Source organism: Camelina sativa, chromosome 3 (genome assembly GCF_000633955.1).
Source record: "Camelina sativa cultivar DH55 chromosome 3, Cs, whole genome shotgun sequence".
Taxonomy (NCBI): domain Eukaryota; kingdom Viridiplantae; phylum Streptophyta; class Magnoliopsida; order Brassicales; family Brassicaceae; genus Camelina; species Camelina sativa.
The window spans coordinates 13,374,175-13,395,639 of NC_025687.1; the positions used below are offsets into that span (position 1 = coordinate 13,374,175).

Below are 21,465 nucleotides of genomic sequence, written 5' to 3' on the forward strand. Positions count from 1 at the left end.
GGGGGGAATAACTTGCCGTGTAATTGTTATATATGAACTTAAGAGATTGCATCTGCTCATAACCGTCTGGAGGTGCAGCTACATCTTTACCAGTTTCACAATTTTTGCTGAACAAAAGTAAAAAATCAAAGAAACATAAGCATAAAGCATACAAGGTTACATCAGCAAACCAGAGACTATCCAATAGTAGATCACAGACCTGAAGCAGTGCAGCATCACAGCTGCCTTATCCTCCTCCTGCTTTTGTTTGATTTTCGCAAGCTGCTCGACTTTGGCAAGATAAGCTTCCTGAAACCAAAAAAATGACCATCTCAATCAGAAAAAGAAATGCAATTAAACCATAAGCTTGAAACCAGTACAACCATCATTCCTTGCTGAACCAAAACCAGTACACTAGTAAAATCCATGTAAATTTGGTATTAAGTGATACTAAACACATATATAGATATGGAAAGAAACTAATAGCCAGCCATACCAAAAACCATGTTACATAAACTTACATCAGTCTTTTTTTCTGTCCTCTTCTTTACCCCAGTATTCTTTACAGTCCTCTTCCTTTTTGCACTGCAGGAGAGAAAGGAGAGGTACCAGTTTGTTATCATTCTACAATTGTATATAAGTCAACCTAACTTTGTCTCTCAAAACACACAGACTAATAGAAAGGCTACTTGCCAATTGCCTTTTTTTCACCAAGAGTCACACAAGACAGAGCATTATATTTTGAAAAATAGAAATAGTCTGGAAATGATACATACTGATGAGAGGCGTTTAAAGATAGTTCGAGCTCCTTTTGGGAAAGGTTTTCATCTTCCTGCGATAACATCAAGACCCAAACTTGTCACTCAAACTCCAAAGACAGCAAAAAGAAGAAGAATACAAATTTTAATAAAGGATGATTAGGAAACATACAGGAAAGGCTTCCTTCATAGCCATCTCAGTGAGTTCCTCATCTGTATAAATCTTGAGATCATCAGTTCTGCAACAAAATACTCCCAGTTACATCTATCTTTTATGTATTGTTTTTCTCATTGAAACCAAGGAGCCAAATGAATACTTACGAGACATCAAATCGCTGAGAAGATGATGAGGGAGATAAATGAGTATCCAAATCCTCGAGTAGGTTGAGAAAAGAAGAACGGAACTCAGGGACTGTAGAAATGTTTCCAACCATGTTTGGCAGATAAATGGGTCCTCCTCTGGGTACCAATGAAGTGGTTGCTCTATGTTCACTTCTCTCGTTGTTCTCGCTCTCGCTCTCGCTCTCCATGTCGAATTAAAGAGGAGACGAAGACGATTACACTTGAAAAAGAGAATTTTTGACCAGTCTCTGAAATTCCCAGACGAATTTGAGACTTTTAGGTTTCGGATTTCGAATTAACAAAACTCAAACTCGCTAGACTTTAGGTAACGCTTGAATTAGGGTTTTAGAAGTAGAGAAAGGAACGGGCTTTTGCTTTAAGCGATGCAATTAAAGAGTAGAGACATTGTTGCAGTCCTCCATCGTCGTGGTGGAGAAGAAGAAGAAGGAGAAGAAGATGTCTCTGAAGGAGAGAGACTATTTATAATGAAACCCGGTTTAATTGTTAACCGGTGATTATTTGCCTTACTCGTCGATTAAATCATTAAACCGGAGTTTGTAAACATAATATGGGCCTGTGGCCCGTTATACACAAACTTTCTTTAAGCAAATTTGTTTCTATTTCAATAAGGTTTTTGATGAGAACAGCTCTTAAACTCTCATCACCTACTGCTAAAAGAAAACTGTATATCTGCTGCTGGTCCGTTGTTGATTTCAAAACCGGGGCAAGACCAGTCGTAAGCAGGAATTGTGTAAGGACCCTTGAGGAAGCCCATCGCGATCCATCGGTATGCAGACTCCGTCAAATGAAAACCGTCCCAATGCACATACTTTGAAGGATCAGTACAACTATCCACTTTTTTAGTCCCACACCAGCTCATACTATTGAAGTTGTATGGTCCTCCTGTTCCACAACAAGCTGACAAGGGTCGCCCGCTCGTGAACCCTGTTCATAAACAAGAATCGGTTTGAGAACTTTTAGTTTAACCAAAGGACAAAAAAAAAAAAGGGTAGGTATATAGATTCAAAAGAGTTAAAGGGTATAACCGAATTTGGCCGGTTCTTGGAAAATACGTAACAAGGCATTGTAGTAATCAGCGTATAGGATTGTAACATGAGGGTATAGATTCTGTATTCTGTTGATTTCTTCTTGAAGCTCCTTGTTGTGGTATTCTATAAACTCGTTTAGCCACTTCAAACATCCGGTTAAAGGATCGTAAACTTCCTTGTTTGATATCTGATACTGTGTTAAAAACGCTGTCCAGCATCCTATTGGGAAGTCCGCAGGCACCATGATGGTTTTGCCTCCCATATTGACCAACTCCTATATATATATATATATATATATTGTTACTAATTATACGCATTCAAGATTCAATCTTAACTGATTTATGCAGAGATTATTATTAACAAGGAGAAAGAATGGTACCGTAATCACAGAAGAAATAGAACTGATCACTAACGGAACCATCTCTTTTAGCTCCTCGACGGTTTTACCAACCAAAAACCCGTAGTTATAATCGTTCCCTCCAATCTCTCCAACGATAAGCAAAGCATTTCCAATCATTTCTTTGCAATCTATAAGAACAAAAAAAAATCATTACAAGTGAGTTTGTATCATTGCTTCTCCCAATCGTTCATCACTCTTACCGGGAACTGGATTAATGCTATATGATGCATAAGAAACAAATCAAATTCGACATTTTTTTAAAAATTAATACACAGAATAAAATATGTATTCTATTACCTGCAGGTGAACCACATATATTTGGTAAACTCTCCTTAAAGCTCTTAAACTGAACTCCTAAACTAACATTGGTGTAATCATAATAAATTCCTCTGTTCTCAAGAACTGATTGTTCCAATGCGGTTGCACCCGCTACAGCGAAATTAACCCCTTTCTCAAAGCTTGCATTTTGAGATCCGTAGAAAGGAGGCAGATAAGGAAGCCCCAAATACTCAGCTGTAAATATTGGAGAATCACTTAAAAAAGGTTTCATACTTAAATCTAAAAAGACTGTTTCAAGACTCAAGTAGAGAGAAAAAATTACCGATGAAGTCGATGATGAGGCGACCATTGGAGTAACGACCGGTGGGAAAGTGGAAGAAGGTTTCACCGTACGGTGGAAATGCGGAGTGAGGAAGATTGTCAGCGTCGGAGAGACCGAGCAAGTTTCCAGTGTCGGTAATGGAATCTCCGAAGCTGATGATCGATTTGAACTTCCGACACTGCTTTACTTCTAATGAGCTTACAAATGTGGTTAGCAAAGTGATTAGGAAGAAGGTCCTAGTGAGTTTCTTGAACAGATAAAAATATGGAGGCTCCATCGAAGAAGAAGAAGAAGACTAGAGAAGGAAGAAGCCAGGCAAAAGCAGAGCAATGTGTAGTTCAGCAATGAGGCACTGCTTGGGATATTAACTTTGAGGCTAAAAGGGACTGTGTCTCGCTGTCTACTCGTAAATTCAGAAAGTAACGTTCAACGATAAAATATCTTTTTTTTTTTTTTTTTTTTTGAAATTTAAAAAATCTATCCAAATTAAAATTATATGCTTTAGATGGTAATAAAAACGATGGTATTATAAAGCTGATTTTTTTTTTTTACCATATCACTTATGGTTTCGTAGGTAAAGCATGAGGCCATGAATGCTTGTTTTTAAAATGGTTTATGGATTTTGGATTATTTTCGTTTTTGATTTGTGGTGTAGATTTTTTTAGTTTTTGATGGGTACTTTGTTTTGTTTTGGTTTTATCTTAATGGATTATATTTTTCTTTTTTTTAAATGTAATGAAATAATATGAAGCTATCCCAAAAACAGCTGCTTTTTGTTTCTCAATTAAGTAATTAAAAAAAGCTGTTTTTATAATCAAATAAGATAAATAAAACTTTCACACTTATGTTTCATGGTTTCTTATACTTCTTTTGTTATTTAGTAATACCAATTTAACTAAAGGTATATTTTCTAAATAGTTTTTTAACAAATAGTTGCATACTTTAATTAACCATATATTTGTTTGAATACAATACATAATCCAAGACAAGTACATGGTTTTATCAGTATCCTTCTCTCAATTATTTGACCAACTTAGATCAGTTGTTCCTCAAAGAATTTCTCTTGTGTCAGATGATCCTCCATTGTTCTTAATTTTTCTAGAGCTGAGGCAAGACCAATCGAAAGGAGGAATTGTGTAAGGTCCGCTTAGTATACCCTCAGCAATCAAGCTGTACGCAGCCTCAGTCAAATGAACACCATCCCAAGCCACATACTTTGAAGGATCACTACAACCTTCAACTACATCAATCCCGCATTTCCTACCCACCGTATAGTTGTACGGTCCTCCAAAACCGCAGCAAGCGGACAAGGGTCTGTTTATGAACCCTGATTGGATAGTTAACTCTGTTAACAAAATTGAATAAATGTACGTGTAGGTTCAGTAGAAGAACATCTGAAGTCTTTTGAGTTCTACTTGAAGCTGCTCGTTGTGATATTCTCCAAACTTATTCAGCCATTTCAAACATCCTGTTAAAGGATCGTATTCTTCCATGTTTGTTGTCTGTGATATATTGTCAAATAGACCACTGAGCATCCCATAGGGAATTCTCCGGGAACTAGAAATGTTTTCCCTCCCATACCGATTAACTCCTGCGCTATCGAACATTCAGTCAGTCATTGTTCCAAAAATTTGAAGACATATTCAAGAAGATCAAGAATTTGATTAGGTATATATATTTAGAAAGAGAAATGTTTACCGTGATTGCGGAAGAATAGTTCTGATAACTAGTGGAACCAGCTCTTTGACCTCTTGAATGCTTTTTTCCACGAAGTATGCGTAATTATAGTCATTCCCTCCAATTTCTCCCATGAGAATTAAAGCATTTTCTATCATATCTCTGCAGTCCAAAACAAGATTACAATGTAAGTCATTTATTCTACATGCAAGTGATAGCTTGATTAATTCACTGTGTCTTAGAGGTTAAAAAGAGTTGATCTTCCCAACCTGAAGGAGAGCCACATAACTTAGGCAAACTCTCCTTGAAGCTACTAAGCTGAACACCTAAGCTGACATTGGTGTAAGGAAAGTGAATTCCCCTCTCCTCAAGAAAGGAACGTTCCAGTGCTGCTGCTCCACCTACCGCGAAATTAACTCCTTTCTCAAAGTTTGCATTTTGAGATCCATAAAATGGAGGCACGAGCGGTAAACCTAAGAATTCAGCTGTGAACAGAACCAAAGATAGATTGTAAGTTGAGGAACCAATTTTAGTATATAGATGATCTCAGGTTTTGTATTTATACAATGGAACTTGCTGCTCAAGCAAGAGCATCCAGAAAAAGAAGTTAAAGTAAGAGTGACACACAAGACAAAACAGGGGAGAACCAAACATCAGAAATATACAACAACAAACTACGTAATTTGTAAGTGCTAGTACATTACAAACCATGAGTGTGTTTTCAAGATGGTGAAACCAAACACAATTACAAGTCCTTGACTCAATCGTGTCATGCAATCCACAATAATACATGCTCCAAATTGCTCGGAACTTTTTTTTTTTGGATGTAATTTTTCAAGAAAGTATCTGAGCTTTTCAACTAAGATTTCAATTTCACCTTTGCACACACTCACTCACTCACTCATTCCTCCTCAAACAAAGCATGGCGGATCCAGAGATATCATTTAACTGGGCCACATTTTAAATATGGTTCGTAATATTAAATTATAAAAAAATTATAATACTATATTCATGCTAAAATTAAATACTATTTATTTTTTAAAATTTATGTATTACAATAGTACACTGTACACAGTTACATTTTCAATAATAACTGAAAGTTTAACATTTACATATATAAAAATATCACATAAATTTAAAGTCAAGAGATTATTTAAAAAACTGAAACTTGTATAAATTACTATACTTCAGATTTTTTTTAATCTATATATGAAGATTTAAATTTAGTCTACAAGTAAGGGAGATAAAGTTATTTCATATTATTTGATAAATATTTTTTTTCAAGTAAAGAAAATGCAACCATGCAATATTAGGGAAAAAAAAAACATGTAGGAAAATAGATAAAGAAAAAAATTAGCATACCATCTAAGTTTATAAAATTAGCAAGGTACTATTAGACAAAGTTTATAAAATTAGTATAGGACACACGTGCCCCTCTTAGTTTTTTCATAGAAAGTCAAGAAGACACGTACCAATGAAATCGATGATGAGGCGGCCGTTTGAGAAACGTCCGGTGGGATGGTGGAAAAAAGTTTCTCCGTACGGTGGAAGCGCGACCTGAGGATGATCGTTAGGATCGGAGAGGCTGAGCAAGTTTCCAGTATCGGCAATCGAATCACCGAAACTTATGATCGATCTCAAGTTCCGGCACTCTGGTTCCGAGTTTACCATAGTGAAAAAAAGAGTAGACAAAAGGAAGCTGGTCACGAGCTTCGTCAACAGAGGAGCCATGCGAGAAGAGATCTCCGTCGTCCCTACGAATTCGAAATCTTTCTTTTTTGAAGTTTTCAAGAAAAGATACAAAACCAATTATTAGACACAGAAGGGGGATGGGCACGACACGACGAATGGGGAGTATGGGTGGCCTAGTTGTTGTTCATATTTAAAGTTTTCTTACTCTTCTTGATATTACCAATGAATCTCGAATCGTTATCAAACCAGATACCCTTGCCTAAAGTGACAATAATAATGACCAATGATTAAATTTAAATTGTACCATGAATCTTTCAACTACATGACTTTAGTTAGTTGTTGATATTGAATGTTATGATAAATGTACCGATTAATTTACACTTGCAACATTAATTTAGTACATATATTGGGTTTAATTAAGTATGGGAATTAAGGGTGTGACTGTTAATCATTTGAGTAAAAGAGAGGAACGTGAGATGAATTAAAACACACTAGGAGGTAAAAGTGAGTAATCAGAGTAAACAAGGTTTACTAAAAAGCTACTTTTGGACTTGGGGAGACTACATAAGTTAAGAATTTTTCTGGTTGAAAAACCAACCATACATGGTATTATCAATATCCTTCTCTCAATTTTTATGACCAACTTCTATCAATTGTTCATCAAATAATTCTTTGTGTTAGATGATCCCTTGTCCTTAATTTCCGAACTGAGGCAAGACCAATCAAAAAGAGGAACTGCATAGGGTCCCTTAAGTATACCCTCAGACATCAATCTGTACGCAGCCTCAGTCATATGAACACCGTCCCAAGCAACATACTTTGAAGGATCACTACAACCTTCAACTACATCAGTCCCACATTGCGTAACTGAAGTATAGTTGTAAGGTCCTCCTACGCCGCAACAAGCAGGCAAGGGTCTGTCCATGAATCCTATTTGCATAATTAAATCTGTTAGCAAATTGACCAATGTACTTGTTTGTGTAGGTTCAGTAAAAGGATCCAGAAGGCTAACCGAATTTGGCTGGTTCTTGATAAAAGCGCAACAACGCGTTGTAGTAGTCAACATATATGATGTTCACATGAGGGTACAATTTTTGGATTCTGTTGAGTTCTGCTCGAAGCTGCGCGTCGTGGTTTTCTCCAAACTTGTTCAGCCATGTCAAACATCCTGTGAGAGGATCATATTCTTCTATGTTTGATGTTTGATATAATGTCAAATAGGCTACTAAGCATCCCATAGGGAACTGTCCAGGCACCAGAAATGTTTTCCCACCCATACTGATTAACTCCTGCGCTATCAAATATTCAGTCAGTCGTTGTTCCAAAAATTTGATTAAATATTCAAAAAGAGAAATGTTTACCGTGATCGCAGAAGAGATAGTCGTAATAACCAGGGGTATCAACTCCTTGACCTCTTGAAGGCTTTTCCCCACAAAGAATAGGTAAAAATAGTCATTCAGTCCAATTTCTCCCATGAGAATTAAAGCATTTTCCATCATATCTGTGCAGTCTAAAACAAGTTTACAATGTAAGCCATTGTTCTACAAATGAGCTTGATTCATTGCATCTTGGAGTTGAACCTTTACAGGGCAGGTAGGATCTCTAAGCATAACCCGAAACAGAACGAATGATTTTGTTTTTTTTTTCTCTTTTTTTTCTTACTATCATTAACTCTCACAGAGCTGAGTATCAATTCTGCTTTGCAATGGAAGCGTAAGAAATCCAGATTTAAGATTTCTAACTATATAAAACATGAAGTACAAAAATTAAAAAGAGTTAATCTTCCCAACCTGAAGGAGAGCCACAAAAGTTAGGCAAACTCGCTTTGAAGCTACTAAGCTGGACGGCTAGACTAACGTTGGTGTTAAAAAAGTCAATTCCTCTCTCTTCAAGAAAAGAATGTTCCAGTGCTGTTGCTCCCGCTACCGCAAAATTAACACCCTTCTCAAAGTTTGCATTTTGAGATCCATAAAATGGAGGCACAAGTGGTAAACTCAAGAATTCAGCTGTGAACAGAACCATAGAAAAGATAATGAGAGAGCTGTAAGAGTATGAACACCAATAAGGGGGCTTAACAACACTTAGTGGTTTTGTATCTAGATTATTTTAGGTTTTATATAATCAAACTTGCTACTCAAGCAAGAGCATCGAGAACTCTTTTGTTTTACTTTCCTACACACTTACTCACACCTTTAGTAAAGTCAAAGGACACAATAATTAAACGTACCGATGAAATCGATAATGAGACGGCCGTTTGAGAAACGACCTGTGGCATGGTGGAAAAAGGTCTCTCCATACGGTGGAAACGCAAAGTGAGGGAGATTGTTACGATCTGAGAGGCCAAGAAAGTTTCCAGTGTCGGCAACTGAATCTCCGAAACTGATGATCGATTTGAATTCCCGGCACTTTGTTTCAGAGCTCACGTAAGTGACAACAAAAGTAGATAAAAAGAAGAGGATGAGTTTCATCAAGAGAGGAGAATCGAGAGACGCCATTGCGACTTGCGAGAGGTATGTTATTGTCAAATAGTTTAAATTCTCCTCTGTAGCTATTTTCCGTGAGCATAAGCATCCGTGGCCGACGTTTGGTTGGTGCTAAAACGATTGCGGATGTTTTTTTCGATAAGCTTGATAAGAAAAACAAAATAAAAATAAAAATAGTACACTACAGTATTTCTTATACATAGTTACTAATATTAATTTACTTTTTCTTAACGTAGTAAATAAATTCAACTACAGTAATGGTTGTTTTTTTTTGGTTTTGACATCATCACTCAGCTCATCAGTGTCTTATCTCTTACCGTTCCCTCTCTTTCATCACTTTCGCTTCATATTGTTTATGTTAGTCATACATAAGTGAAACTTCCCAAAATTACCATTCCTTGTTGGTCCTTTTTAAAATTTTTTTTACCATAAACTTATGGCATTCTCGTGACGAAAATATTCCTTGCAAAGAAACAAAAAGCACGCTGGTAAAAGTGAATGTGATAAATCCTATTCCTTTCCTTTTTGATATTCTCTTTTGTTTAAAAGAAAAACAAATATTTTTTGATAAACAGTTTTTTGGTTCTTTTACAAAATAATTATTGATAAACAAGTCTAGAACGTGCCACTTTCCTCGTAATATTTGGATTTCCTGTTAACAATTTTCACTTTATGATAGACCAACGATGGACAATTTTACTCTTAACAGTCGATGCCATAAATGACGGCTCTATGTGCAACACATCTGTAAATTATAAGTCTTTAAATTCATGACCACTAGATCAAACAATTTCCACATTTTATTATGATCGATAATTTTAAAAAATGTTTTGTTTAGGAGAAAGTACAGAACCTAATTGGTTGGAAAGGACATATTGGTCATGACTCGATAAGCGTTTTTGTTTTCTTATAAATCCTGGTGGGGCTAGGAAATTTACTTTCTATGAATTAGAAATCTTTGCATTTGTATTGCGTTCAAAACCTACTTGTGACTTTTAGCCATCCTCCACAAAATATATGTTTGCAGATTCTTCTAAATAATTTCTAAGTACGGGATAAGATTCATATATGTATGTCCATGGATCATAACCAACAAGTGAGCAAGTCTTAACTGGCTTTTGCAAGTATATGTCGATGTTCACTTTTGGTCACATTATATAGTTCCGGTTCTATGGTCTTGTTTGTGTTTAAACTCAACGACACTTTTTTACAGTGGAAGGATTAGCCTTTGCTGTAAGGCCAGTCTGGCTAATTGCAAGCCACGTAGTTTCATTATTTTATGATACGGTAATGATCATCTAAAGCGGAAGAAGTATCATTCCGCGGTATATATCCTAGTTTATCTAATATAACAACAATACAAATTGTCAAATGAATACAAATGCATGAACATGATCCAAGATAAGCACTGAAGAACATAGATGGTATTGTCAGTATCCTTCTCTCAAAATTTTGACCAACTTATATCAGACGGTCCATTGTTCATCAAACGATTCTTTTTTCAGACGGTCCATTGTCCTTAATTTCCGAGCTGAGGCAAGACCAATCGAAAGGAGGAACCGCATAGGGTCCCTTTAGTATACCTTCAGAAATCAAGCTGTACGCAGCCTCAGTCATATGAACACCGTCCCAAGTCACATACTTTGAAGGATCACTGCAACCTTCAACTACATCAGCCCCACATTGCCAAAATGAGGTAAAATTGTAAGGTCCTCCTACGCCACAGCAAGCGGACAAGGGTCTGTTCATGAATCCTGATTGCATAGATAACTCGGTTAGCAAATTGACCAATGTACTTGTTGTGGAGATTCAGTACAAAGATCAAGAAGGCTAACCGAATTTGGATGGTTCTTGGTAAATACGCAACAACGCGTTGTAGTAGTCAGCATATATGATGTTGACATGAGGGTACAACTTCAGGAGTCTGTTGAGTTCTGCTTGAAGCTGCTTGTTGTGGTTTTCTCCAAACTTGTTCAGCCATGTCAAACATCCTGTCAAAGGATCATATGCTTCCATGTTTGATGTTTGATAAGATGTCAAATAGATTGCTGAGCATCCGAGTGGGAAATCTCCGGGCACCAGAAATGTTCTGCCCCCCATATCGATCAACTCCTGTGCTATCAAATATTCAGTCAATTGTTGTTCCAAGAATCCGAAGAGATATTCTAAAAGAGAAATGTTTACCGTGATTGCAGAAGAGATAGTAGTGATAACTAGGGGTATCAACGCCTTGATCTCTTCAATGCTTTTCTTCACGAAGAATGCGTAATTATAATCATTCCCTCCAATTTCTCCCATGAGAATCAAAGCGTTTTCTATCATATCTTTGCAGTCTAAAACAAAATTACAAAGCAAGCAATTAGTTTACAAATGAGCTTGATTCATTTCATCAGTCAAATGTTATTACGTACTAAGCATAAGCCAAAACAAAACGAATGTTTTTTTCTCTTTTCTTTTTTTGTTTTGTCTCAAGGTCTAAAACAAAGCTGATAAAACAGGAAACACCAAATACAGGAATTAAAAAGAGTTGAGCTTCCTAACCTGAAGGAGAGCCACATAGTTTAGTCAAACTCGCTTTGAAGCTACTAAGCTGAACGCCTAGACTAATGTTGGTGTAAGGAAAATGAATTCCTCTCGCTTCAAGAAAAGAGCGTTCCAGTGCTGTTGCTCCCGCTACCGCAAAGTTAACTCCTTTCTCAAAGTATGCATTTTGAGATCCATAAAAAGGAGGCACAAGCGGTAAATCCAAGAATTCAGCTGTGAACGTATAGAACCATAGAAAAGAGCATGAGGGAGCTTTAAGTTGAGGAACCAATAACCTAAACTTAATGGTTCTGTATCTAGACGAACCTAATGGTTCCGCATTTAGATGAACTTAATGGTTCTGTATCTAGATGATTTTTAGGTTTTATACAATCAAACTTATTACTCAAGCAAGAGCATCAAGAAAACGTAAAACAAAAAGAAAGGGTTGAAGAAAATTAATAACTCTTCTGGTTTCATCTTCCTATACACAATACACACTTAATCACCCCTTAAATAAAGTCAACGGGCAGAATAAACTGTACCGATGAAATCGATAATGACACGGCCGTTTGAGAAACGACCGGTGGGATGGTGGAAGAAGGTCTCTCCATACGGTGGAAACGCAAAGTGAGGGAGATTGTTAGGATCTGAGAGGCCAAGCAAGTTTCCAGTGTCGGCAATGGAATCTCCGAAACTGATGATCGATTTGAATTCCCGGCACTGTGTTTCCGAGCTCACGTTAGTAGCAATAAAAGCAGCTAAACAGATAAGTATGAGGAGCTTCATTAAGAGAGGAGACGCCATTGCGAAAGCTCCGGATCAACTTCTCCGGGACTCGTCAAAGCACAAAAAAATATTCTCAAATTCTAAAAGCTAATTAACTTTTGATTTATTTTAAATCAGAAAATACAAAGAACGACTTCTTTTTTTGTGAACTCGAGTTTTTTATTAACATCAAAAAGTCAATACAGAGATGACAAAACAAAGCCAAAATAAACATAACCAAACTTGTCTTAACACTAAGACAAATTCTCAAAGAAATTATAGGAAAACCGAATTTTGACAGCTCTTGATCTCTTCAATGCTTTTGCCAACGAAGAATAGGTAAAAATGGTCATTCACTCCAATTTCTCCCGTTAGAATCAAAGCATTTTCCATCATATCGGAGCAGTCTAAAACAAGTTTACAATCTAAGCCATTGTTCTACAAGTGAGCTTGATTCATTGCATCTTGGAGTTGAACGTCTACGAGCCAGGTAAGGTCTCTTTTTTTACTATTCTAAACTCCTCATTGAGCTGAGTATCAATTCTGTTTTTTTCTAACCATATAAACTAGGAAAAAGAGTTGATCTTCCCAACCTGAAGGAGAGCCACATAAGTTAGGCAAAATCTCTTTGAAGCTACACGCTGGTGTAAGGAAAGTCAATTCCTCTCTCTTCAAGAATTCTGCTGTGAACAGAATCAAAGAAAACGTGTTTGCATTTTGAGATCCACACTTAGTGGTTTTGTATCTATATTATTTTAGGTTTTATATAATCAAACTTGCTACTCAAGCAAGAGCATGAAGTACTCATTTGATCTAAACGCTGATAAGATTGATATGCCGCTGATATTTTTCAGCGATCGATGCGATGCCGTCGCGACTCAACACATGTCATCGGCGACTCATTAGGATCTGTAATATTCAAACTCACGGTGTCGTTTAACATTGCTGCTACTCCGCTTGACACGTCGTTTCAATCTGCCGCTGCAGCAGCGTTTAGCAAACGAACAGACTGCTAGTTTATCTAACACAGCAATATTACAAGTTGTCAAATACAAATTCATGGACACGATTCAAGACAAGCACCAAAGAACATACATGGTATTATAAGTATTCTTATCTCAAATTTGTGACCAACTTATATAAGTTGTTCATCAAATAATTGTGCTGTGTCAGTTTTCGATTGTCCTTAATTTCCGAGCTGAGGCAAAACCAATCGAAAGGAGGAACCGCATAGGGTCCCTTTAGTATACCCTCAGCTATCAATCTGTACGCGGCCTCAGTCAGATGAACACCATCCCAAGCCACATATTTTGAAGGATCATCACAACTTTCAACTACAACAGTCCCACATTTATTACCTGCGGTAAAGTTGTGAGGTCCTCCCACGCCGCAGCAAGCGGACAAGGGTCTGTCCATGAATCCTGATTGCATAAATAACTCGGTTATCAAATTGACCAATGTACTTGTTTGCAAAGGTTCAGTAAAAGGATCAAGAAGGCTAACCGAATTTGGCTGGATCTTGATAAATGCGCAAGAGAGCGTTGTAGTAGTCAGCATATATGATGTTGACATGAGGGTACAACTTCTGGAGTCTGTTGAGTTCCACTCGAAGCTGCTCGCCATGGTTTTTCCCAAACTTGTTCAGCCATGTCAAACATCCTGTCAAAGGATCATATTCTTCCACGTTTGATTTTTGATATAATGTCAAATAGACCACTGAGCATCCGGTTGGAAAACCTCCCGGCACCAGAAATGTTCTTCCCCCCATACTAATCAACTCCTATGTTATCAAATATTCAGTCAGTCATTGTTCCTAAGAAGCAGATCAAGAATTTAATGAGATAATCAGAAATAAGAGAAATATTTACCGTGATTGCGGAAGAAATAGTTCTGATAACTAGTGGAACCAGCTCTTTGGTCTCTTCAGTGCTTTTGTTCACAAAGAATGCGTAATTATAGTCATTCCCTCCAATTTCTCCCATGAGAATCAAAGCATTTTCTATCATATCTCTGCAGTCTAAAACAAGTTTAAATTGTAAGCCATTGTTCTACAAGTCATCAGCTTGATTCATTACATCATGGAGTTGAACCTCCACAGACCAGGTAGGATCTCTAAGCATAAACCAAAACAGAGCGAATGTTTTTTTTTCTCTTCTTTGTTTTTACTATTGCGACAAATTTCTGATTTACGTTGATTTTGTTTTTTTCTTTGTCTAAACCAAAGTTGATGAGTACAAATTCTGATTTACGTTGGGACGACTAAGATATCAGATTTGGTTTTTCTAATCATATATATAAAACAGGAAACACCAAATACAGAAATCAAAAGGAGTTGATTCCCAACCTGAAGGAGCGCCACATAGTTTTGGCAAACTCTCTTTGAAGCTACTAAGCTGAACGCCTAGACTAACGTTGGTGTAAGGAAAATGAATTCCTCTCTCTTCAAGAAAAGAACGTTCCAGTGCTGTTGCTCCTCCTACGGCGAAGTTAACACCCTTCTCAAAGTTTGCATGTTGAGATCCATAAAAAGGAGGCACAAGCGGTAAACCCAAGAATTCAGCTGAGAGAAGAACCAAAGAAAATAGCATTGATAGAGCTGTAAGTTGAGGAACAAATAACCAAACTTACTGGTTCTGTCTGTACTCTGTATCTAGATGAGTTTTAGGTTTTATACAATAATCAAACTTGCTACTCAAGCAAGTACATCAAGAAAACGTATGAAGAAAATTAATAGCTCTTTTGGTTTAACATACTCCTACACACTTGCTTACACATCTTAAGTAAAGTCAAAGGACACAATAAAACATACCGAGGAAGTCTATAATGAGGCGACCGTTTGAGAAACGACCAGTGGGATGGTGAAAGAAGGTCTCTCCATACGGTGGAAACGCCACGTGAGGAAGTTCGTTAGGATCTGAGAGGCCAAGCAAGTTTCCAGTGTCGGCAATGGAATCTCCGAAGCTGATGATCGATTTGAATTCCCGGCACTGTGTCTCCGAGCTCACGTAAGTGACAATAAAAGTAGATAAAAAGAAGAAGATGATGAGCTTCATCAAGGGAGGATAATCAGGAGACGCCATTGGTAGAGGTCCGGAGGTTGGTCTCCGTCCCTTTGGTAAATTAATTTGTCAAAATAGCTAAAGAGGAGAATTTAATAATGATAAAGAGGATCAATTATTGGATGCAGTATATATCATATCGTTCTGCTTATAAAATAAAATATTTTGGGGCTTGTGAGAGTGCCCACAGCAAGAACAAAAAACTTCTATAAACACGGCACGTCAGTTTCACAAGTGCCACATCACCTTACTGCTGCAGCCACGTTACACTCGGCAATGGTTGAGAAATGTGAACATAGAATACCCCAATAATTTCACTTTCCATCTCTCTAAAAATATAACATGATTTAGCTATAAAATAATACATTAATACATGATCTAAGAAGAGCACTTAATTAAGAACATATATGTTTCTCATTCTCTCGTCTCTCAAACTTTCAGACAAGCGTGTATCACCTATTCACAATAAGTCAAGAGTATCTAATGACTTCTTGTTCTTAATCTTGGAGTTAAGGCAAGACCAATTGAATGGAGGAATCGCATAAGGTCCATTGAGTAAGCCCTCAGATATCCACCTGTATGCAGCCTCAGTCATATGAATGCCATCCCAATTCACAAACTCTGAAGGATCAATACATGATTCAACTCCTAGACTCCCACATTTTCTGGTAAAGTTGAAGTTGTACAACCCTCCTAAACCGCAACAAGCGGGCAAGGGTCTTTTTATAAACCCTGATTGAATTATAAACTCGGTTAGTGAATCTAATCAGTGACTTGGTTGTGTTGATTCAGTGGAAGAATTGAAAAGGCTAACCGAATTTGGTTGGTTCTTGGTAAAGGCGCAACAAAGCGTTGTAATAATCAGCATATATGATGTTTACATTAGGGTTCAAGTTCTTGAGTCTGTTGAGTTCTGTCTGAAGTTGCTCACTATGGTATTTTCCAAAATCGTTCAGCCATGTCAAACATCCCGTTAGAGGATCATACTTTTCCTTGTTTGATGTTTGATATAATGTCAAATAGGCTGCTGAGCATCCGAGCGGGAAATTTCCAGGAACTAGGAATGTTCTTCCTCCCATACGGACCAACTCCTGGATTCAACATTAAGAAGTAACATGTAAAAAATTATATTAACAAACTAATTCAGTGCAGATACAAATATGTTTTACTCTGTTTCCGGAACAGGGTGATCAAGAATGTCTATACCGTTATTGCAGAAGAAATAGTAGCGATCACAAGCGGGACAAGCTCTTTCACTTCCTCAATGGCTTTGCGTTGGAAGAGTGCGAAATTATAATCATTTCCTCCAATCTCTCCCATGAGAATTAGAGCATTTTCAATCATATCTCGACAATCTAAAAACAAAATAAAACGAAAACATCAAGCATTACAACTTACGGCTTTAGTCTTTGCAAATACATAATAATTACTCTATTGTAATGTATGACCTTAAGGAAAACATGTTTTGATTCATATTCTAGTAACATAAAACATGAAACAGCAAATACAAAAAACAAAGAGTCGATAGTTTCACACCTGAAGGAGATGCACATAAGCAAGGCAAACTCTCCTTGAAGCTCCTAAGCTGAACACCTAAACTGAAGTTGGTGGTAGAAGAATGAATTCCTCTCCTCTCAAGAAAGGAAGGTTCCAGTGCCGTTGCTCCAGCCACTGCGAAATTAACTCCTTTCTCAAAACTTGCATGTTGAGATCTATAAAAAGGAGGGACAAGCGGTAAACCCAAGAATTCAGCTGCAAACAGAACCATAGAACAAAAAAGAACCATGAGAGAGCTGTAAGTTGAGAAACCAATAAGGAGGCTTAACCACACTTGCTGTACAAGCAAGATCATCCAGAGTAATAAATAGATATTTTGGTTTTCATCTTCGTAAACACTCACTCACACCTTAATGTAAATAAACGTACCGATGAAATCAATGATGAGGCGGCCGTCGGAGAAACGGCCCGTTGGGTGGTTGAGAAAGGATTTTCCGTACGGCGGAAACGCAGAACCAGGAAGGTCGCTAGGATCCGCGAGACTGAGCAAGTTTCCGGTATCAGCAATCGAATCTCCGAAACTAATGATCGATCTGAAGTTTTTGCATTGCGTTTGCGAGTTCAAATTAGCGACTAAGAAAGCTAATATAACGAAGCTCACGAGCTTCATCAACAGAGGCGATCCTGAACATGCCATGCGTCATGTACGTGAGAGGCTCGAAGGTTGCCCTCTCCTTCTCTTTTCTATACGTTCGGAGACAAAATAATGGAATTGTTAGGTATAGAGAGACTAGAAAAGGTTTCTCTTGCCGTGTTTGTCTATTTGTTCATATTTGATGTAGTGGTTGCGACTTTGAAGCCACTTTGAAAGAAATGTTATACCCTTCCCCCTTTTTGTATAAACAATTATAGTTTCATTAATATTTTTTATTTTGTTTCGTAGAGTAAATTAAATTTTGGAATGAAAATAATGAATGTATCTTCATTTTAAATGTATACAATAATAACAATGTGAAAAAAGTCTTGCCATCTTTTTCTTGTAACTTCTTGTAATTTTGTATTATATTTTTAATAATTAAAAAAATACCTCTTATGGTTGTGTAACTTGTGTTCTTTTAGAAAGCTCCAATTGTTCATTTTTTTTTTGTTTTTTTTTTCACCATGTTTTGTTTACTATTTTTTAATCAAACTTTTCATTCTAATTAATAGTTGTGTCTTTGACAAATTGTTATGTCTATTTAAACAACATGTCTTTTATAGCTATTAGCTACCAAACTTTTTTAGCTTAGATTTTTTTTTCTTATGATGAACCTAATTAATTTGAATCCAATGATCTCATATTAGCTGGACCTATGGTTTTTTTGGGTTTACTCTTTGACACTTTGACACTTTTTTTTTTTTACAAACAGTGGGAGGATTGGACATGCTTTGCTTTAAACCTAGACTGGCTAATTGCAAGTCTGGTCATTTCTAATCTGCATAATTGACCATGCATAGAACCATTATGTAGACGGGCTAATTGCAAGCCTAGTCATCTCTCTAAAGATACTACATGATTTAGGTAGTAACATTTGAACCACTCTCCCTTAAACAACACAATACCATGCAAAGATCCAGTACAAGCAGTTAAGTACATGTATATTTTTTCTCATTATCACTCTTGGCTCAAAGTTTTAGACCAGGTTGTAGAAAATTTCATCAATGAATAATCTCTGTCTAATGATTTCTTGTTCTTAGCTAGTCTCGGAGCTGAGGTAGCAAGACCAATTAAATGTTTTCTTACTCTTTTTGATATAACCAAAGAATCTCTAATCGTTATCAAACCAGATATCATTGCCACTAAGAATAACAATAATAATGACTAATGATTGAAACTGTACCATAAATTAATGTTTCAACCATTACACCATCATGACTTCAATTAGTTGTTGATATTGAATGTTATAATAAATGTAACGATTACAATATTTAGTTCATTTTTTGGATGGTAATCATTTGAATAGAGAGAGAGAGAGAGTGTGTGACTGACTAATCTTTGGAGTAAAAGAATGGAACGTGAGATGAATTGAAATAGGTGCTCAAAGTTAGTAATCACTAATCAGAGTAAACAAGTAGATGGTGTCCTAGTGAAAACAAACCGTTCCCGACTTCGTTGAAAGAGAAAGAGATTTACAATTATAAATTTATTAAATGAGGTTTATTAAAAGCTACTTTTGGACTAAGGGAGACTACAAAAGTTTATAATTTTCTGGTTGCAAAATCATACATGGTATTATCATTTATCAATATCCTTCTCTCAATTTTTATGACCAACCTATATCAATTGTTTATCAAATAATTATTTGTGTCAGATGGTCCATTGTCCTTAATTTCCGAACTGAGGCAAGACCAATTGAAAGGAGGAACTGCATAGGCTCCCTTAAGTATACCCTCAGCAATCAAGCTGTACGCAGCCTCAGTCATATGAACACCGTCCCAAGCCACATACTTTGAAGGATAATTACAACCTTCAACTACATCAGTCCCACATTGCCAAAATGAAGTGAAGTTGTAAGGTCCTCCTACGCCGCAACAAGCGGACAAGGGTCTGTTCATGAATCCTGATTGCATAATTGACTCGGTTAGCAAATTGACCAACGTACTTGTTTGAGTAGGTTCAGTAAAACGATCAAGAAAGCTAACCAAATTTTTCTGGTTCTTGGTAAATGCGCAACAATGCCTTGTAGTAGTCAGCGTATATGATGTTGACATGAGGGTACAACTTCTGGAGTTTCTTGAGTTCTGCTTGAAGCTGCTCGTCGTGGTTTTCTCCAAACTTGTTCAGCCATGTCAAACATCCTGTCCAAGGATCATATGCTTCCACGTTTGATGTTTGATATAATGTTAAATAGGTTGCTGAGCATCCGAGTGGGAAATCTCCGGGCACCAGAAATGTTCTCCCCCCCATACCGATCAACTCCTATGCTATCAAATATTCAGTCAGTCGTTGTTCCAAGAATCTGAAGAGATATTCTAAAAGAGAAATGTTTACCGTGATTGCAGAAGAGATAGTAGTGATAACCAGGGGTATCAACTCCTTGATCTCTTCAATGCTTTTGTTCACGAAGAATGCGTAATTATAATCATTCCCTCCAATTTCTCCCATGAGAATCAAAGCGTTTTCTATCATATCTCTGCAGTCTAAAACAAAATTACAAAGCAAGCAATTATTTTACAAATGAGCTTGATTCATTGCATTAGTCGAATGTTATTACGTGCCAAGCATAAGCCAAAACAGAACGAATGTTTTTTTTCTCTTTTTTTGTTGTTGTTGGTGTTACTATTGTGACTCTCAAGGTCTAAAACAAAGCTGGTAAAACAGGAAACACGAAATACAGGAATTTAAAAGAGTTGATCTTCCTAACCTGAAGGAGAGCCACATAGTTTGGGCAAACTCGCTTTGAAGCTACTAAGCTGAACGCCTAGACTAATATTGGTGTAAGGAAAATGAATTCCTCTCTCTTCAAGTAAAGAGCGTTCCAGTGCTGTTGCTCCCGCAACCGCGAAGTTAACACCCTTCTCAAAGTTTGCATTTTGAGATCCATAAAAAGGAGGCACAAGCGGTAAACCCAAGAATTCAGCTGTGAACAGAACAAAAGAAAAGAGCATAAGAGAGCTGTAAACTGAGGAACCAATAGCCAAGCTTAGTGGTTCTGTATCTAGATGATTTTTAGGTTTCATACAATAATTAGGCTTGTTACTCAAGCAAGAGCATCAAGAAACGTGTGTAGAAAATTAATAACTCTTTTGGTTTTCACCTTCCTACACACTTACTCACACACCTTAAGTAATGTCAAAAAGGACACAATAAAACATACCGATGAAGTCTATAATGAGGCGACCGTTTGAGAAACGACCAGTGGGACGGTGGAAGAAGGTCTCTCCATACGGTGGAAACGCCACGTGAGGAAGTTCGTTAGGACCTGAGAGGCCGAGCAAGTTTCCAGTGTCTGCGATCGAATCTCCGAAACTGATGATCGATTTGAATTCACGGCACTGTGTTTCCGAGCTCACGTTAGTGACAGTAAAAGCAGATAAACAGATGAATATGAGGAGCTTCATCAAGAGAGGAGAATCAGGAGACGCCATTGCTAAGGTTTGTGATTGAATTTGTCAAAAAAGAAACAGAGGAGACGTTAATAATGATAAAAAAAGGTCAATTATTGGGTTCAGTAGGTAATAGTATCTTGTTGATCTCGTACTTGTTGCACTCAATGATTCGTTATGTGCTTTATACTTATCATCTACATGTATTATGTATATAATATTTACAGATTAGTTTTATATATACATAAATAGTTAATTACAATATAAAGAAAACTATATAAAGTATGGGTTGTTTTTTTAATTCCAATATATCCAAGATTTTCGTATTGTCATCACTGTCTCTCATCATCTCTTGTCGTTTCCTCTCTTTCAGTTCGACCCACCACCACATGTATTCAACTGACCACTACTGTTTTAACCACCACATGTATTCAACTGACCACTACTGTTTTAACTTTTCCATTTATGTCCATTCATGTTTAGAATATTGTGGCGAAAATATATCCTTAAAGAAAAAATTCCTCTTCTTTTATTTTTTATTTTATTTTATT

The 21,465-nt window shown here is 36.9% G+C and overlaps 8 protein-coding genes across 12 annotated transcripts in view; all 8 read right to left on the reverse strand.

The window, feature by feature from the left end:
- The window catches only part of LOC104776919 (snRNA-activating protein complex subunit-like), a 3,189-nt gene extending 1,661 nt beyond the window's left edge, over nt 1-1,528 (reverse strand). The window contains exons 1-6 of one of the 2 annotated variants that reach the window (XM_010501092.2): nt 1,059-1,528; nt 910-976; nt 756-811; nt 501-564; nt 200-288; nt 17-107 (exon numbers count right to left, since the gene is read on the reverse strand). In XM_010501092.2, the coding sequence (XP_010499394.1) occupies nt 17-107; nt 200-288; nt 501-564; nt 756-811; nt 910-976; nt 1,059-1,267 (576 nt within the window). In that variant the 5' untranslated portion in view covers nt 1,268-1,528. The remainder of the gene's footprint in view (nt 1-16; nt 108-199; nt 289-500; nt 565-755; nt 812-909; nt 977-1,058) is intronic. The other variant, XM_010501093.1, reaches the window with a different exon arrangement.
- LOC104778923 (GDSL esterase/lipase At1g28610-like) lies at nt 1,595-3,509 on the reverse strand. Its single transcript, XM_019243705.1, has 5 exons — nt 3,130-3,509; nt 2,826-3,041; nt 2,508-2,656; nt 2,126-2,402; nt 1,595-2,024 (listed from the first exon to the last, which is right to left on the reverse strand). Exons 1-5 carry the CDS (start codon nt 3,404-3,406, stop codon nt 1,741-1,743), a joined length of 1,203 nt encoding a protein of 400 aa, XP_019099250.1. The 5' UTR covers nt 3,407-3,509; the 3' UTR covers nt 1,595-1,740.
- Nucleotides 4,045-6,795, reverse strand: LOC109125105 (GDSL esterase/lipase At1g28570-like). 2 transcript variants are annotated; one of them, XM_019243706.1, is made up of 4 exons: nt 6,279-6,795; nt 5,076-5,291; nt 4,828-4,968; nt 4,045-4,720 (listed from the first exon to the last, which is right to left on the reverse strand). In XM_019243706.1, exons 1-3 carry the CDS (start codon nt 6,535-6,537, stop codon nt 4,961-4,963), a joined length of 483 nt encoding a protein of 160 aa, XP_019099251.1. In that variant the 5' UTR covers nt 6,538-6,795; the 3' UTR covers nt 4,045-4,720; nt 4,828-4,960. The 2 variants fall into 2 exon arrangements, with proteins under 2 accessions (XP_019099251.1, XP_019099252.1); XM_019243707.1 differs by having other exon boundaries at nt 4,045-4,725.
- Nucleotides 7,004-9,105, reverse strand: LOC104778924 (GDSL esterase/lipase At1g28580-like). 2 transcript variants are annotated; one of them, XM_019243711.1, is made up of 5 exons: nt 8,726-9,105; nt 8,289-8,504; nt 7,860-7,999; nt 7,511-7,787; nt 7,004-7,428 (listed from the first exon to the last, which is right to left on the reverse strand). In XM_019243711.1, the coding sequence occupies exons 1-5, from the start codon at nt 8,991-8,993 to the stop codon at nt 7,148-7,150; spliced, it is 1,182 nt and encodes a 393-aa protein (XP_019099256.1). In that variant the 5' UTR covers nt 8,994-9,105; the 3' UTR covers nt 7,004-7,147. The 2 variants fall into 2 exon arrangements, with proteins under 2 accessions (XP_019099256.1, XP_019099255.1); XM_019243710.1 differs by having other exon boundaries at nt 7,860-8,008.
- Nucleotides 10,250-12,370, reverse strand: LOC109132262 (GDSL esterase/lipase At1g28580-like). The gene is made up of 5 exons (XM_019243713.1): nt 12,050-12,370; nt 11,523-11,738; nt 11,166-11,314; nt 10,817-11,093; nt 10,250-10,735 (listed from the first exon to the last, which is right to left on the reverse strand). Exons 1-5 carry the CDS (start codon nt 12,309-12,311, stop codon nt 10,467-10,469), a joined length of 1,173 nt encoding a protein of 390 aa, XP_019099258.1. The 5' UTR covers nt 12,312-12,370; the 3' UTR covers nt 10,250-10,466.
- On the reverse strand, nt 13,087-15,474 carry LOC109125022 (GDSL esterase/lipase At1g28580-like). 2 transcript variants are annotated; one of them, XM_019243709.1, is made up of 6 exons: nt 15,082-15,474; nt 14,617-14,832; nt 14,141-14,289; nt 13,776-14,052; nt 13,368-13,693; nt 13,087-13,293 (listed from the first exon to the last, which is right to left on the reverse strand). In XM_019243709.1, exons 1-5 carry the CDS (start codon nt 15,350-15,352, stop codon nt 13,386-13,388), a joined length of 1,221 nt encoding a protein of 406 aa, XP_019099254.1. In that variant the 5' UTR covers nt 15,353-15,474; the 3' UTR covers nt 13,087-13,293; nt 13,368-13,385. The 2 variants fall into 2 exon arrangements, with proteins under 2 accessions (XP_019099254.1, XP_019099253.1); XM_019243708.1 differs by having other exon boundaries at nt 13,161-13,693.
- Nucleotides 15,617-17,652, reverse strand: LOC104778925 (GDSL esterase/lipase At1g28590-like). Its single transcript, XM_019243712.1, has 5 exons — nt 17,258-17,652; nt 16,868-17,083; nt 16,538-16,686; nt 16,146-16,422; nt 15,617-16,063 (listed from the first exon to the last, which is right to left on the reverse strand). The coding sequence occupies exons 1-5, from the start codon at nt 17,523-17,525 to the stop codon at nt 15,792-15,794; spliced, it is 1,182 nt and encodes a 393-aa protein (XP_019099257.1). The 5' UTR covers nt 17,526-17,652; the 3' UTR covers nt 15,617-15,791.
- LOC104776920 (GDSL esterase/lipase At1g28580-like) lies at nt 19,053-21,061 on the reverse strand. Its single transcript, XM_010501094.2, has 5 exons — nt 20,686-21,061; nt 20,233-20,448; nt 19,860-20,008; nt 19,511-19,787; nt 19,053-19,428 (listed from the first exon to the last, which is right to left on the reverse strand). The coding sequence occupies exons 1-5, from the start codon at nt 20,954-20,956 to the stop codon at nt 19,148-19,150; spliced, it is 1,194 nt and encodes a 397-aa protein (XP_010499396.1). The 5' UTR covers nt 20,957-21,061; the 3' UTR covers nt 19,053-19,147.

Coding starts and splice junctions, on each gene's coding strand:
- LOC104778923 (XM_019243705.1), bottom strand. CDS start 3,406: ATGGAGCCTCCATATTTTTATCTGTTCAAGAAACTCACTAGGACCTTC. Junction 2,657..2,825: donor TATATGTGGTTCACCTGCAG/GTAATAGAATAC, acceptor TTGTTCTTATAG/ATTGCAAAGAAATGATTGGA. Junction 2,025..2,125: donor CCAAGAACCGGCCAAATTCG/GTTATACCCTTT, acceptor GTTTATGAACAG/GGTTCACGAGCGGGCGACCC.
- LOC109125105 (XM_019243706.1), bottom strand. CDS start 6,537: ATGGCTCCTCTGTTGACGAAGCTCGTGACCAGCTTCCTTTTGTCTACT. Junction 5,292..6,278: donor CCTCATCATCGATTTCATTG/GTACGTGTCTTC, acceptor TTCTGTTCACAG/CTGAATTCTTAGGTTTACCG.
- LOC104778924 (XM_019243710.1), bottom strand. CDS start 8,993: ATGGCGTCTCTCGATTCTCCTCTCTTGATGAAACTCATCCTCTTCTTT. Junction 8,009..8,288: donor CTTTTGTGGCTCTCCTTCAG/GTTGGGAAGATT, acceptor AACTTGTTTTAG/ACTGCACAGATATGATGGAA. Junction 7,788..7,859: donor CTATCTCTTCTGCGATCACG/GTAAACATTTCT, acceptor TTGATAGCGCAG/GAGTTAATCAGTATGGGTGG.
- LOC109132262 (XM_019243713.1), bottom strand. CDS start 12,311: ATGGCGTCTCCTCTCTTAATGAAGCTCCTCATACTTATCTGTTTAGCT. Junction 11,739..12,049: donor TGTCATTATCGATTTCATCG/GTACAGTTTATT, acceptor ATACGTTCACAG/CTGAATTCTTGGATTTACCG. Junction 10,736..10,816: donor CCAAGAACCATCCAAATTCG/GTTAGCCTTCTT, acceptor CTATGCAATCAG/GATTCATGAACAGACCCTTG.
- LOC109125022 (XM_019243709.1), bottom strand. CDS start 15,352: ATGGCGTCTCCTGATTATCCTCCCTTGATGAAGCTCATCATCTTCTTC. Junction 14,290..14,616: donor ACTATGTGGCGCTCCTTCAG/GTTGGGAATCAA, acceptor AACTTGTTTTAG/ACTGCAGAGATATGATAGAA. Junction 14,053..14,140: donor CTATTTCTTCCGCAATCACG/GTAAATATTTCT, acceptor TTGATAACATAG/GAGTTGATTAGTATGGGGGG.
- LOC104778925 (XM_019243712.1), bottom strand. CDS start 17,525: ATGGCATGTTCAGGATCGCCTCTGTTGATGAAGCTCGTGAGCTTCGTT. Junction 16,687..16,867: donor CTTATGTGCATCTCCTTCAG/GTGTGAAACTAT, acceptor TTTTGTTTTTAG/ATTGTCGAGATATGATTGAA. Junction 16,423..16,537: donor CTATTTCTTCTGCAATAACG/GTATAGACATTC, acceptor TGTTGAATCCAG/GAGTTGGTCCGTATGGGAGG.
- LOC104776920 (XM_010501094.2), bottom strand. CDS start 20,956: ATGGCGTCTCCTGATTCTCCTCTCTTGATGAAGCTCCTCATATTCATC. Junction 20,449..20,685: donor CCTCATTATAGACTTCATCG/GTATGTTTTATT, acceptor TTCTGTTCACAG/CTGAATTCTTGGGTTTACCG. Junction 19,788..19,859: donor CTATCTCTTCTGCAATCACG/GTAAACATTTCT, acceptor TTGATAGCATAG/GAGTTGATCGGTATGGGGGG.